General features: G+C 41.0%; 3 protein-coding genes across 4 annotated transcripts in view; all 3 read left to right on the top strand.

Annotated features, from left to right (window-relative positions):
- Positions 1-2,788, top strand: part of LOC115165332 (S-adenosylhomocysteine hydrolase-like protein 1) — a 45,619-nt gene extending 42,831 nt beyond the window's left edge. For both annotated transcript variants that reach the window (XM_029718405.1, XM_029718407.1), the window contains exon 17: positions 2,687-2,788. In XM_029718405.1, the coding sequence (XP_029574265.1) occupies positions 2,687-2,693 (7 nt within the window). In that variant the 3' untranslated portion in view covers positions 2,694-2,788. The remainder of the gene's footprint in view (positions 1-2,686) is intronic.
- A 3,656-nt stretch (positions 2,789-6,444) lies between these two features.
- On the top strand, positions 6,445-10,068 carry LOC115165335 (heat shock 70 kDa protein-like). Its single transcript, XM_029718408.1, has 4 exons — positions 6,445-6,670; positions 6,781-6,990; positions 7,139-7,243; positions 8,174-10,068. The coding sequence occupies exons 2-4, from the start codon at positions 6,811-6,813 to the stop codon at positions 9,821-9,823; spliced, it is 1,935 nt and encodes a 644-aa protein (XP_029574268.1). The 5' UTR covers positions 6,445-6,670; positions 6,781-6,810; the 3' UTR covers positions 9,824-10,068.
- A 1,725-nt stretch (positions 10,069-11,793) lies between these two features.
- The window catches only part of LOC115165337 (potassium voltage-gated channel subfamily C member 1-like), a 60,129-nt gene continuing 59,584 nt past the window's right edge, over positions 11,794-12,338 (top strand). Inside the window, exon 1 of the mRNA XM_029718410.1 lies at positions 11,794-12,080. The gene's annotated coding sequence lies outside the window, so the exon portion shown is untranslated. The remainder of the gene's footprint in view (positions 12,081-12,338) is intronic.

Here is a 12,338-nt window from a genome sequence, read left to right on the forward strand (position 1 = left end):
GTAGTTTAGGGGGTAGTAGTGTAGGGGGTAGTAGTTTAGGGGGTAGTAGTGTAGGGGGTAGTAGTTTTAGGGGGTAGTAGTTTAAGGGTAGTAGATTAGGGGTAGTAGTGTAGGGGTAGTAGTTTTAGGGGGTAGTAGTTTTAGGGTAGTAGATTAGGGGTAGTAGTTTAGGGGGTAGTAGTTTTAGGGGTAGTAGTGTAAGAGTAGTAGTTTAAGGGGTAGTAGTGTAGGGGGTAGTAGTTTTAGGGGGTAGTAGTTTTAGGGGGTAGTAGTTTTAGGGGGTAGTAGTTTAGGGGTAGTAGTTTTAGGGGGTAGTAGTGTAGGGGGTAGTAGTTTTAGGGGTAGTAGTTTAGGGGTAGTAGTTTTAGGGGTAGTAGTGTAGGGGGTAGTAGTTTAGGGGGTAGTAGTTTAGGGGGTAGTAGTGTAGGGGGTAGTAGTTTTAGGGGGTAGTAGTTTAAGGGTAGTAGATTAGGGGTAGTAGTGTAGGGGTAGTAGTTTTAGGGGGTAGTAGTTTTAGGGTAGTAGATTAGGGGTAGTAGTTTAGGGGGTAGTAGTTTAGGGGTAGTAGTGTAGGGGTAGTAGTTTTAGGGGTAGTAGTTTTAGGGGGTAGTAGTTTTAGGGGTAGTAGTTTAGGGGTAGTAGTTTAAGGGTAGTAGTTTAGGGGTAGTAGTGTAGGGGTAGTAGTTTTAGGGGTAGTAGTGTAGGGGTAGTAGTTTTAGGGGTAGTAGTTTAGGGGGTAGTAGTGTAGGGTGTAGTAGTGTAGGGGGTAGTAGTGTAGGGGGTAGTAGTTTAGGGGGTAGTAGTTTAGGGGTAGTAGTGTAGGGGGTAGTAGTTTTAGGGTGTAGTAGTTTAAGGGTAGTAGATTAGGGGGTAGTAGTTTTAGGGGGTAGTAGTTTTAGGGTAGTAGATTAGGGGTAGTAGTTTAGGGGGTAGTAGTTTAGGGGTAGTAGTGTAGGGGTAGTAGTTTAGGGGGTAGTAGTTTTAGGGTAGTAGATTAGGGGTAGTAGTTTAGGGGGTAGTAGTTTTAGGGGGTAGTAGTTTAGGGGTAGTAGTTTTAGGGGGTAGTAGTTTTAGGGTAGTAGATTAGGGGTAGTAGTTTAGGGGGTAGTAGTTTTAGGGGGTAGTAGTTTAGGGGGTAGTAGTTTTAGGGGTAGTAGTTTAAGGGTAGTAGTTTAGGGGTAGTAGTTTAGGGGTAGTAGTGTAGGAGGTAGTAGTTTTAGGGGTAGTAGTGTAGGGGTAGTAGTTTTAGGGGTAGTAGTTTAGGGGGTAGTAGTGTAGGGGGTAGTAGTGTAGGGGGTAGTAGTTTAGGGGTAGTAGTTTTAGGGGGTAGTAGTGTAGGGGTAGTAGTTTAGGGGTAGTAGTTTAGGGGTAGTAGTGTAGGGGGTAGTAGTTTAGGGGTAGTAGTTTAGGGGTAGTAGTGTAGGGGGTAGTAGTTTAGGGGTAGTAGTTTAGGGGTAGTAGTTTTAGGAGGTAGTAGTGTAGGGGTAGTAGTGTAGGGGTAGTAGTTTTAGGGGGTAGTAGTTTAGGGGTAGTAGTTTAGGGGTAGTAGTTTAAGGGTAGTAGTTTAAGGGTAGTAGTGTAGGGGGTAGTAGTTTAGGGGTAGTAGTTTAGGGGTAGTAGTGTAGGGGTAGTAGTGTAGGGGTAGTAGTTTAGGGGTAGTAGTTTAAGGGTAGTAGTTTAAGGGTAGTAGTTTATGGGTAGTAGTGTAGGGGTAGTAGTGTAGGGGTAGTAGTGTAGGGGTAGTAGTGTAGGGGTAGTAGTGTAGGGGTAGTAGTTTTAGGGGGGTAGTAGTGTAGGGGTAGTAGTTTTAGGGGTAGTAGTTTTAGGGGGTAGTAGTTTTAGGGGTAGTAGTGTAGGGGGTAGTAGTGTAGGGGGTAGTAGTTTAAGGGTAGTAGTGTAGGGGGTAGTAGTTTAGGGGTAGTAGTTTAGGGGTAGTAGTGTAGGGGGTAGTAGTGTAGGGGGTAGTAGTTTAGGGGTAGTAGTGTAGGGGTAGTAGTGTAGGGGTAGTAGTGTAGGGGTAGTAGTTTAGGGGTAGTAGTTTAAGGGTAGTAGTTTAAGGGTAGTAGTGTAGGGGTAGTAGTGTAGGGGTAGTAGTGTAGGGGTAGTAGTTTTAGGGGGTAGTAGTGTAGGGGTAGTAGTTTTAGGGGTAGTAGTTTTAGGGGGTAGTAGTTTTAGGGGTAGTAGTTTAGGGGTAGTAGTGTAGGGGGTAGTAGTTTAAGGGTAGTAGTGTAGGGGGTAGTAGTTTAGGGGTAGTAGTTTAGGGGTAGTAGTGTAGGGGGTAGTAGTGTAGGGGGTAGTAGTTTAGGGGGTAGTAGTTTAGGGGTAGTAGTGTAAGGGTAGTAGTTTAAGGGGTAGTAGTTTAGGGGGTAGTAGTGTAGGGGTAGTAGTTTAAGGGGTAGTAGTTTAGGGGGTAGTAGTTTAAGGGGTAGTAGTGTAGGGGTAGTAGTTTAAGGGGTAGTAGTTTAGGGGTAGTAGTTTAAGGGGTAGTAGTTTAGGGGGTAGTAGTTTTAGGGTTCTGTGAAAGGGACATGAAACATCTTGTGGGACAGCACAAATCATGTTATAGTTATGGTTCTGTATGGCATGGATATTGGCTTCCTTTTGTGTGTGATTTTTTTTGTAATAAATCCCACTGTAGTTATATGATTGTTTTTAATGAAATCATATCTATTGTCTATGCTCCAAGGTATTGACAGGAATGGACAATGCAGTGACCTGCAACCAACATCTGGGGGAGAAAAAAAAACAACATTATTTCTCTATTTTATTTTCAAAATTGTTACAAAAAGGGAAGAAAGAAGAATTATTTTGCTTTTATGCTGAATCTAAACTGTATTATTAACACAGTCAGGCATAATAATAATATATTATTATTATTATTATTATTATTAATAACATATCTAACTTGTCTGTTAGGTTTATGAATCAATTCATGCATTTCAATCATATGAAACAAGAGCAGAAACCAATATGTATGTTCCTAATGGCACCCTATTCCCTATATAGTGCACTACTTTAGACCAGATCCCTATGGACCCCTATTCCTTATATAGTGCACTACTTTAGACCAGAGCCCTATTCCCTATATAGTGCACTACTTTAGACCAGAGCCCTATTCCCTATATAGTGCACTACTTTAGACCAGAGCCCTATTCCTATATAGTGCACTACTTTAGACCAGAGCCCTATAGGCCAGGGTCAAAAGTAGTGCACCAACTAGAGTAAAAGGTTCCATTTGGGATGCACCCCAAGAGAAGTAACCATAAACCAAAAAAACGTCAGTCATATATTTTAAAAAAGTCTGTTTGCATGATTTTAGCTTTTAAATGATTCATTAATTGTTGCTAATGCTAATTGTTGCTAAATCACAATGTTTATCAGTGGCGGCTGGTGGGAGGAGCTATAGGAGGAGGGGCTCATTGTAATGGTTGGAACGGAATCCACGTAACGGTATAAAACACATCAAACATATGGTAACCACGTTAGACTCCGTTCCATTAGTTCCGTTCCGGTCATTACAATGATCCCGTCCTCCTATAGCTCCTCCCACCAGCCACCACTGATGTTTATTCATGGTTAATTGTCAAAGTACTGTAGTTTTATCTGCTCCTGAAAGTAATATGATGGTGCCAAATTATTGGCCGTACTGTTAGAGAGGAGAATGAGAGGGATATGTTTCCACACACACACACACACACATTGTCAGCGCACTGACATCTTAAATAAAGTACATTCCATGAGCCAGAATTGGTGTTGTGAGCCCTTTTTTATGTCTAATACGGTATTTGACAAGTGTTTCATAACTGAAACAAAGCCTTGATGAAAGTCGCTGACTGGTATCTGCATACATACCTTCCATTACTGTCAGAGTGTGAATATGCCTTCTGAGCCGTATCTGCATACATACCTTCCATTACTGTCAGAGTGTGAATATGCCTTCTGAGCCGTATCTGCATACATACCTTCCATTACTGTCAGAGTGTGAATATGCCTTCTGAGCCGTATCTGCATACATACCTTCCATTACTGTCAGAGTGTGAATATGCCTTCTGAGCCGTATCTGCATACATACCTTCCATTACTGTCAGAGTGTGAATATGCCTTCTGAGCCGTATCTGCATACATACCTTCCATTACTGTCAGAGTGTGAATATGCCTTCTGAGCCGTATCTGCATACATACCTTCCATTACTGTCAGAGTGTGAATATGCCTTCTGAGCCGTATCTGCATACATACCTTCCATTACCGTCAGAGTGTGAATATGCCTTCTGAGCCGTATCTGCATACATACCTTCCATTACCGTCAGAGTGTGAATATGCCTTCTGAGCCGTATCTGCATACATACCTTCCATTACTGTCAGAGTGTGAATATGCCTTCTGAGCCGTATCTGCATACATACCTTCCATTACTGTCAGAGTGTGAATATGCCTTCTGAGCCGTAACTGCATACATACCTTCCATTACTGTCAGAGTGTGAATATGCCTTCTGAGCCGTATCTGCATACATACCTTCCATTACTGTCAGAGTGTGAATATGCCTTCTGAGCCGTATCTGCATACATACCTTCCATTACTGTCAGAGTGTGAATATGCCTTCTGAGCCGTATCTGCATACATACCTTCCATTACTGTCAGAGTGTGAATATGCCTTCTGAGCCGTATCTGCATACATACCTTCCATTACTGTCAGAGTGTGAATATGCCTTCTGAGCCGTATCTGCATACATACCTTCCATTACTGTCAGAGTGTGAATATGCCTTCTGAGCCGTATCTGCATACATACCTTCCATTACTGTCAGAGTGTGAATATGCCTTCTGAGCCGTATCTGCATACATACCTTCCATTACTGTCAGAGTGTGAATATGCCTTCTGAGCCGTATCTGCATACATACCTTCCATTACTGTCAGAGTGTGAATATGCCTTCTGAGCCGTATCTGCATACATACCTTCCATTACTGTCAGAGTGTGAATATGCCTTCTGAGCCGTATCTGCATACATACCTTCCATTACTGTCAGAGTGTGAATATGCCTTCTGAGCCGTATCTGCATACATACCTTCCATTACTGTCAGAGTGTGAATATGCCTTCTGAGCCGTATCTGCATACATACCTTCCATTACTGTCAGAGTGTGAATATGCCTTCTGAGCCGTTTGCGTATCAGTTACCTTCAACATTCAGTTCAACTCATTTGTTAGGAGTTCATATATTTGAAAAATTCAAAGATTTTAGATTTTAGATTATTTTTGAGTTCTAGAACAGGTATTAGTCTGTTGGCCTACAGTGACCTACATTTATATATATATATATATATATTCGATTTTTTCTGCTTCTGTTCATTGTTAAATAAGTTATATGTCAACATATGATAAGGTACACTTCATATGTTCGCCTTAGACTATTTCTGCTTCCATGTCCTTATACTTCTCTTGTGATTGTTGTATGTATTAGATATCAGCAATAAACTAATCCTATATACTAAATAAAAACATACAATTTGTTTGTAGACTGATTTGCTGTGTGAGTGAGTGAGTGAGTGAGTGAGTGAGTGAGTGAGTGAGTGAGTGAGTGAGTGAGTGAGTGAGTGTGATCAAGAGAGGCCTGAGAAGTCCACCTGACAATAGCTGACATTGTTGTTTTTTACATAGTGAGAAAGTATTGGAACAGTGACCATTGTTGTTGTTTGACTCTGTACATTGTGATTTAGGTTTGAAATGATACAATGACTACGAGGTTAAACTGCAGACTGTCTGCTTTCATTTCAGGGTATTTTCATCCATATCGGGTGGATACAAAAGTATTGGGAACAAATTCACTTACATATGTATTAAAGTAGTCAAAAGTGTAGTATTTTGTCCCTCTACAAACTTGTTGTATGCATTTGCTGTTTATTTTGGTTGTGTTTATAATTTTGTGCCCAATATAAATTAATTGTAAATAATGTATTATGTCGTATTGGAGTCACTTTTATTGTAAATAAGAATAGAATACTAAACTACTTTAATACACATATAAGTGAATTTGTCCAAATACTTTTGTTCCTCTAAAATGTAGGGGACTGTACAGAAAGTGCTGTAATTTCTAAATGGTTCAGCCAATATGGATGAAAATACCCTCAAATTTAAGCAGACAGTCTGTACTCTAACCTCAGTATTGTATCATTTCAAATCCAAAGTGCTGTTCACTGTCCCAAAACATTTAAAGCGCACTGTACCTTTTTCATGATGCCAGTCCAGGCCCATGTCTAAAACTCATTTCCATGTCGTGTTTATAATGCTCTTTTGCACGCTTTCCTGAACCTGCCTAGATGTACCGATATTTTATTTTCTATTCAAACAGTCCAGCATGTTGAATATCCGCCCAGTGTTCAGTGCTACTGATTCGGTGTCGGGTTACGTCGATGGGGACTAGAATATTCTACGGCTTTCCCAGAGCGCCCACTGGCTGCAGTTACTAATATTACTGGCTGTGTCAAACTGTCACAGAAGATGTGCGATCATTCTAGAAAGGTGCTTTTAGTATATAAAGCCATGGATCTCTCTCAGTTGAGGCATACCTTTTGGAGTAACCACACGACTCAGAAGCAAGGCCCAAACAGGGGAAAATACTCAGGACTCATCCGAGATCCTTCAATATCTCAAGAGAAGAACAAGCTGTCAATCAGTGTAAGTAGGGTTATTCTATAATGCTACAGTGTTGATACTGAGGCAGTTTTTAGATAGTACATATGCAAGTTAACTGTTTCGGTATTATGTTCCTAATCTTACACATGCAGGAACTCAAACAAAACTAAAAATAAACCAAGATGTCTTCAGCAAAGGGAGTATCTATTGGCATTGACCTGGGAACCACATACTCCTGTGTGGGGGTGTTCCAGCATGGCAAGGTGGAGATCATCGCCAACGACCAGGGAAACAGGACAACACCCAGCTACGTGGCCTTCACCGACACAGAGAGACTCATCGGTGACGCAGCAAAGAACCAGGTAGGTCCCACTTCTGTCTATCTGTTTATGTTTTAGTAAATGCTTCCATGTAATAGTCTCTGGGTTCAAATGTTGATCAAATCTTGTGGATGCATGTATCGTTTTGTTTACCCAAACTAACATTTAATTGTAATTCATTTCAATGCAGGTGGCCATGAACCCCACCAACACTGTGTTTGATGCAAAACGCCTGATCGGCAGGAAGTTCAACGACCAGATCGTTCAGTCAGACATGAAACTGTGGCCTTTTAAGGTACATTTTACATGTATTATTCATTTATTTACCATTTAAGAATACAAGCTCTAATTTATTACAATAAAGCACTAATCATTCAACAAATGGAAACATCACAAACAAATAATAACTAAAATACATACAGGGTTAGATACATACATACATACATACATACATACATACATACATACATACATACATACATACATACATACATACATACATACATACATACATACATACATACATACATACATACATACATACATACAGGGTTACATACATACAGGGTTACATACATACAGGGTTACATACATACAGGGTTACATACATACATACAGGGTTACATACATACATACAGGGTTACATACATACATACAGGGTTACATACATACATACATACATACATACATACAGGGTTACATACATACATACATACATACAGGGTTACATACATACATACATACATACATACATACATACATACATACATACATACATACATACATACATACATACATACATACATACATACATACATACATACATACATACATACATACAGGGTTACATACATACATACAGGGTTACATACATACATACATACATACATACATACAGGGTTACATACATACATACAGGGTTACATACATACATACAGGGTTACATACATACATACAGGGTTACATACATACATACAGGGTTACATACATACATACAGGGTTACATACATACATACAGGGTTACATACATACATACAGGGTTACATACATACATACAGGGTTACATACATACATACATACATACATACATACATACATACATACATACATACATACATACATACATACATACATACATACATACATACATACATACATACATTTAAAATACATTTGAAAAGTTTGAGTATATCAATAGATGACCTTGTTGTTCTCACCCTTCTAGGTGATCGACGATGGTGGGAAGCCCAGAGTCCAGGTGGAGTACAAGGGAGAGACCAAGGCCTTCTACCCCGAAGAGATCTCCTCAATGATCCTGGTCAAGATGAAGGAGATTGCTGAGGCCTACCTGGGCCAGAAGGTGTCCAATGCAGTCATCACAGTCCCAGCCTACTTCAACGACTCCCAGAGGCAGGCTACTAAAGACGCTGGGGTGATCTCTGGTCTGAACGTCCTGAGGATCATCAATGAGCCCACGGCGGCGGCTATCGCTTACGGCTTGGATAAGGGAAAGAGAGAGGAACGCAATGTACTCATCTTTGATCTCGGCGGAGGCACCTTTGACGTCTCAATCTTGACCATCGAGGATGGGATATTTGAGGTGAAGGCCACATCTGGGGACACTCACCTGGGAGGGGAGGACTTTGACAACCGCCTGGTCAACCACTTTGTGGAGGAGTTCAAGAGGAAGAACAAGAAGGACATCAGCCAGAACAAGAGGGCAGTGAGGAGACTTAGAACTGCCTGTGAGAGGGCCAAGAGAACTCTCTCCTCCAGCTCCCAGGCCAGCATTGAGATCGACTCTCTCTTTGAAGGCATCGACTTCTACACCTCCATCACCAGGGCTCGGTTTGAAGAACTCAACTCGGAGCTCTTCAGGGGAACCCTGGACCCTGTGGAAAAAGCCTTGAAAGATGCCAAGATGGACAAGGCTCAGGTCCACGAAATCGTCCTGGTTGGTGGCTCCACACGAATCCCTAAGATCCAGAAGCTCCTGCAAGACTTTTTCAACGGAAGGGAACTCAACAAGAGCATCAACCCAGATGAAGCAGTGGCGTACGGCGCTGCCGTCCAGGCGGCCATCTTAATGGGCGACACCTCTAAGAACGTCCAGGACCTTCTCCTCTTGGATGTGGCTCCTCTGTCTCTGGGCATCGAGACGGCAGGAGGGGTCATGACCGCCCTGATCAAACGTAACACCACCATCCCCACCAAACAGACCCAGATCTTCTCCACCTACGCTGACAACCAGCCAGGTGTGCTCATCCAGGTGTACGAGGGAGAGAGAGCCATGACCAAGGACAATAATCTGCTTGGGAAGTTTGATCTCACAGGTATCCCTCCTGCTCCTAGAGGAGTTCCCCAAGTCGAGGTGACCTTCGACATCGACGCTAACGGCATCCTGAACGTGTCGGCACTGGATAAAAGTACCGGCAAAGAGAACAAGATCACCATCACCAACGACAAGGGACGGCTCAGCAAAGAAGACATAGAGAAGATGGTGCAGGACGCAGACAAATACAAAGCTGAGGACGATGCCCAGAGGGAGAAGATTGCAGCCAAGAACGGTTTGGAGTCCTACACGTTCAACATGAAGAGTAGTGTAGAAGACCCAAACCTGGCAGGGAAGATCAGCGAGGATGACAAGAAGAAGGTTGTTGAGAAGTGCAACCAAACTATCTCCTGGTTGGAGAACAACCAGATGGCTGAGAAGGAGGAGTTTGAGTACCAGCAGAAGGAGCTGGAGAGAGTGTGTAACCCAATCGTATCCAAGCTCTACCAGGGGGCGGGAGGGGCTCCTCCAATGGGGAGCTGTGGAAGACAGGCCGGGGGCGGGGCTAGCTCTCAGGGCCCTACCATTGAGGAGGTGGACTAATCAATCAATCAATCAATCACTAAAAAGAGACCTGTTTATGATAGAACTACTGTTTGTCAACTAGCGTTGCATTCTTAGAACTTTGCATGTACATAGAATTACTGTCACTACAAGAGGACTTTATGTTGTTGTGTCAACTTCAACCCTAAATGATATGATCACATGTTAAACCAATATTATGAATGGCCTCGTTTTTTTTGTTATTCATTTAACTTGTTACAATAAAAAAAAAAATGAAAATCAAATGTTTTGTTAGTCACTCTTCATTAACAATGTCTCATATTCACAGTTAAGGACATTCTCTGTAACAATGTTACCTTTCAAATTGGTCATACAAAATAACAAGTACTATCCTCACATTTATAATCACAGTTTATAAACAATGTACTGTACAACGTTACATAACCTTCCCTGTGGCTCAGTTGGTCGACCATGGTGTTTGCAATGCCAGGGTTGTGGGTTCGATTCCCACGGGGGGCCAGCACAGAAAAAAAATATGTATGAAATGAAAAGAAATGTATGCATTCACTATTGTAAGTCGCTCTGGATAAGAGCGTCTGCTAAATGGCTAAAATGTAAATGTACATAACAGTGGTTCTCTTATCATTTTAATTGCTCACAAGATCATTTAATTTCTGGTATTATATTGACATTGACATTGATATTTAAACCAAACTTAATTGTACATGTTTGGATAGATGACTCACTCTATGTCCACAGAACGACTATTGACTCAATTCATAAAAAAATGTTTGCGTCCCAAAATGGTAGTGGACTATGAAGAGAGTCGGATCTCATTACTCTTCTAAATGATGGGAACCAATATGACCACTAGATGGCAATCTTAGGTCATCAAAAACAAAAAACCTTTTCAAAATGCCAACAAACGCTGTTCCGTTTGAACCTGTTCACCTGTTGGACCAGACTGTCTTATGAAATATGAATATGCTAATCTTTTCCTAGAATAGCTCTGAACCGACGTTAACCACTAAGCAGGCTGTATGAGCTGAATTGAACTGAATTTCTATTTGCGGTACGTCAATAAAACATCTTCCTTTTAAGATGCACATTTTGAAGAGGATGACACATGAACGCATTGTTATTATAAAACATGTCTTTCCAAAGTGGTCCTAACGTTATGACACAACAGCTAGTGTAAACCCTTATTCTAACCTTGTGCAATTGTTGGTTATTTTAAGCCGGCAACACAAATTGATAAAGGATTACCTTGGTGGTGATGAGTTATGTAAAAAAAAAAAAAAAAAAATCTGTCTCTTGTAAATGAAGGATAAAAACGAGGTATTATTCAACGAGCATCAGTGAGAGGAAGAGAACATTCTAGAGCAATGAAGAAACTGTACAAGCATCGCTTCTGATTGCAAAGGAATCAACATGTTATTGAGAGATCTCTTTATACAAGTGGCCACAGCGCAAAGGACTGATTTAAGTGCTCCGGTTTTAACTGAATTATTCTGGTAGATACAATGATGTGGGGTTAACGTGCTTGGCATGGTCTGTAGAACACGAGTGAGTCAGCGTGAGGAAATGGTACAGACTAAAAGACACATGTTGCCATACAAAGAGCAGTTGTAAAATAAACGATGTTTCATGGATCTCCCAATAATGTGACTTTGAATTCATATACATGTGTGTAGGTGTGTCTGTGTGAATTCATTGTTTTAGTTATCCTAATTGAGGATCAATATATTTATCGATGGATACCCTACCTGTCCTCAGCCTACACTGTGGCACACAGATACAGTACCATAATAGATATGCGTGAATCTACAGTCATTTTAAATCCCCTAATAGTTCTATTCACGTTTTCAAATTATATCACCGGAAGTCATGAATATATTTAAAGGAGTGGTATATTATAGAACAGAATAATCTCTCATAAAGGCTAAATGAACCAGACTAGAAAGGGTTAATTTCCCCGAGGCGCTACAGGGAGGGCTGGCTGTGTGTCGTCTGTCTGACTGACTATGGTGTGGCTGAGCTAAAGGAGGAGGGAGGATACTTCTGGTTGGAGAAGAAACAGATCTTTAATCTTCTCTGAAAAACAACCTCACATCACATCTCATTCGCTTCGAGGAAGACATCATCGCACATTGATGGAATATTCCAATGCACGTTAGTCATTTAGTCATTTGGATCATTATTGGGGTCAATTTATATGTTTAGGAAATGTGTTAGATTTTTTGGGGGGGTCTGGCAGATTTTGTGATTTTTGTGATAAGGAATAATGCAACAATAGGTGAGGACCTTGGGTTATTACTCCAAAGAATTCATCTAGAAATAGACTTTCTTTAAATTGGCACATCTTGTAGATTTGATGTAGAATATAACCAATATTCCATAGCCTGATCTGAAACTATCGCTGAAGGTCGCCAAGTATCCATCACTGAACTGTTGAATATTTGAAGTCTATTTTCGGCTACAACTTCTGCTTATTTATAGACATTTATAGACATTATTCAACAAATATTTTGACCGCAAAAGCCTGCCTAGTCCA

The sequence above is a fragment of the Salmo trutta genome, chromosome 28 (genome assembly GCF_901001165.1).
Source record: "Salmo trutta chromosome 28, fSalTru1.1, whole genome shotgun sequence".
Lineage (NCBI taxonomy): Eukaryota > Metazoa > Chordata > Actinopteri > Salmoniformes > Salmonidae > Salmo > Salmo trutta.

Bases quoted from the DNA above. Each gene is read 5' to 3' on its own strand.
- LOC115165335 (XM_029718408.1), top strand. From the start codon at position 6,811: ATGTCTTCAGCAAAGGGAGTATCTATTGGCATTGACCTGGGAACCACA. The intron at 6,991-7,138 runs GTAGGTCCCACT...ATTTCAATGCAG, and splicing joins GTGACGCAGCAAAGAACCAG to GTGGCCATGAACCCCACCAA. The intron at 7,244-8,173 runs GTACATTTTACA...TCACCCTTCTAG, and splicing joins TGAAACTGTGGCCTTTTAAG to GTGATCGACGATGGTGGGAA.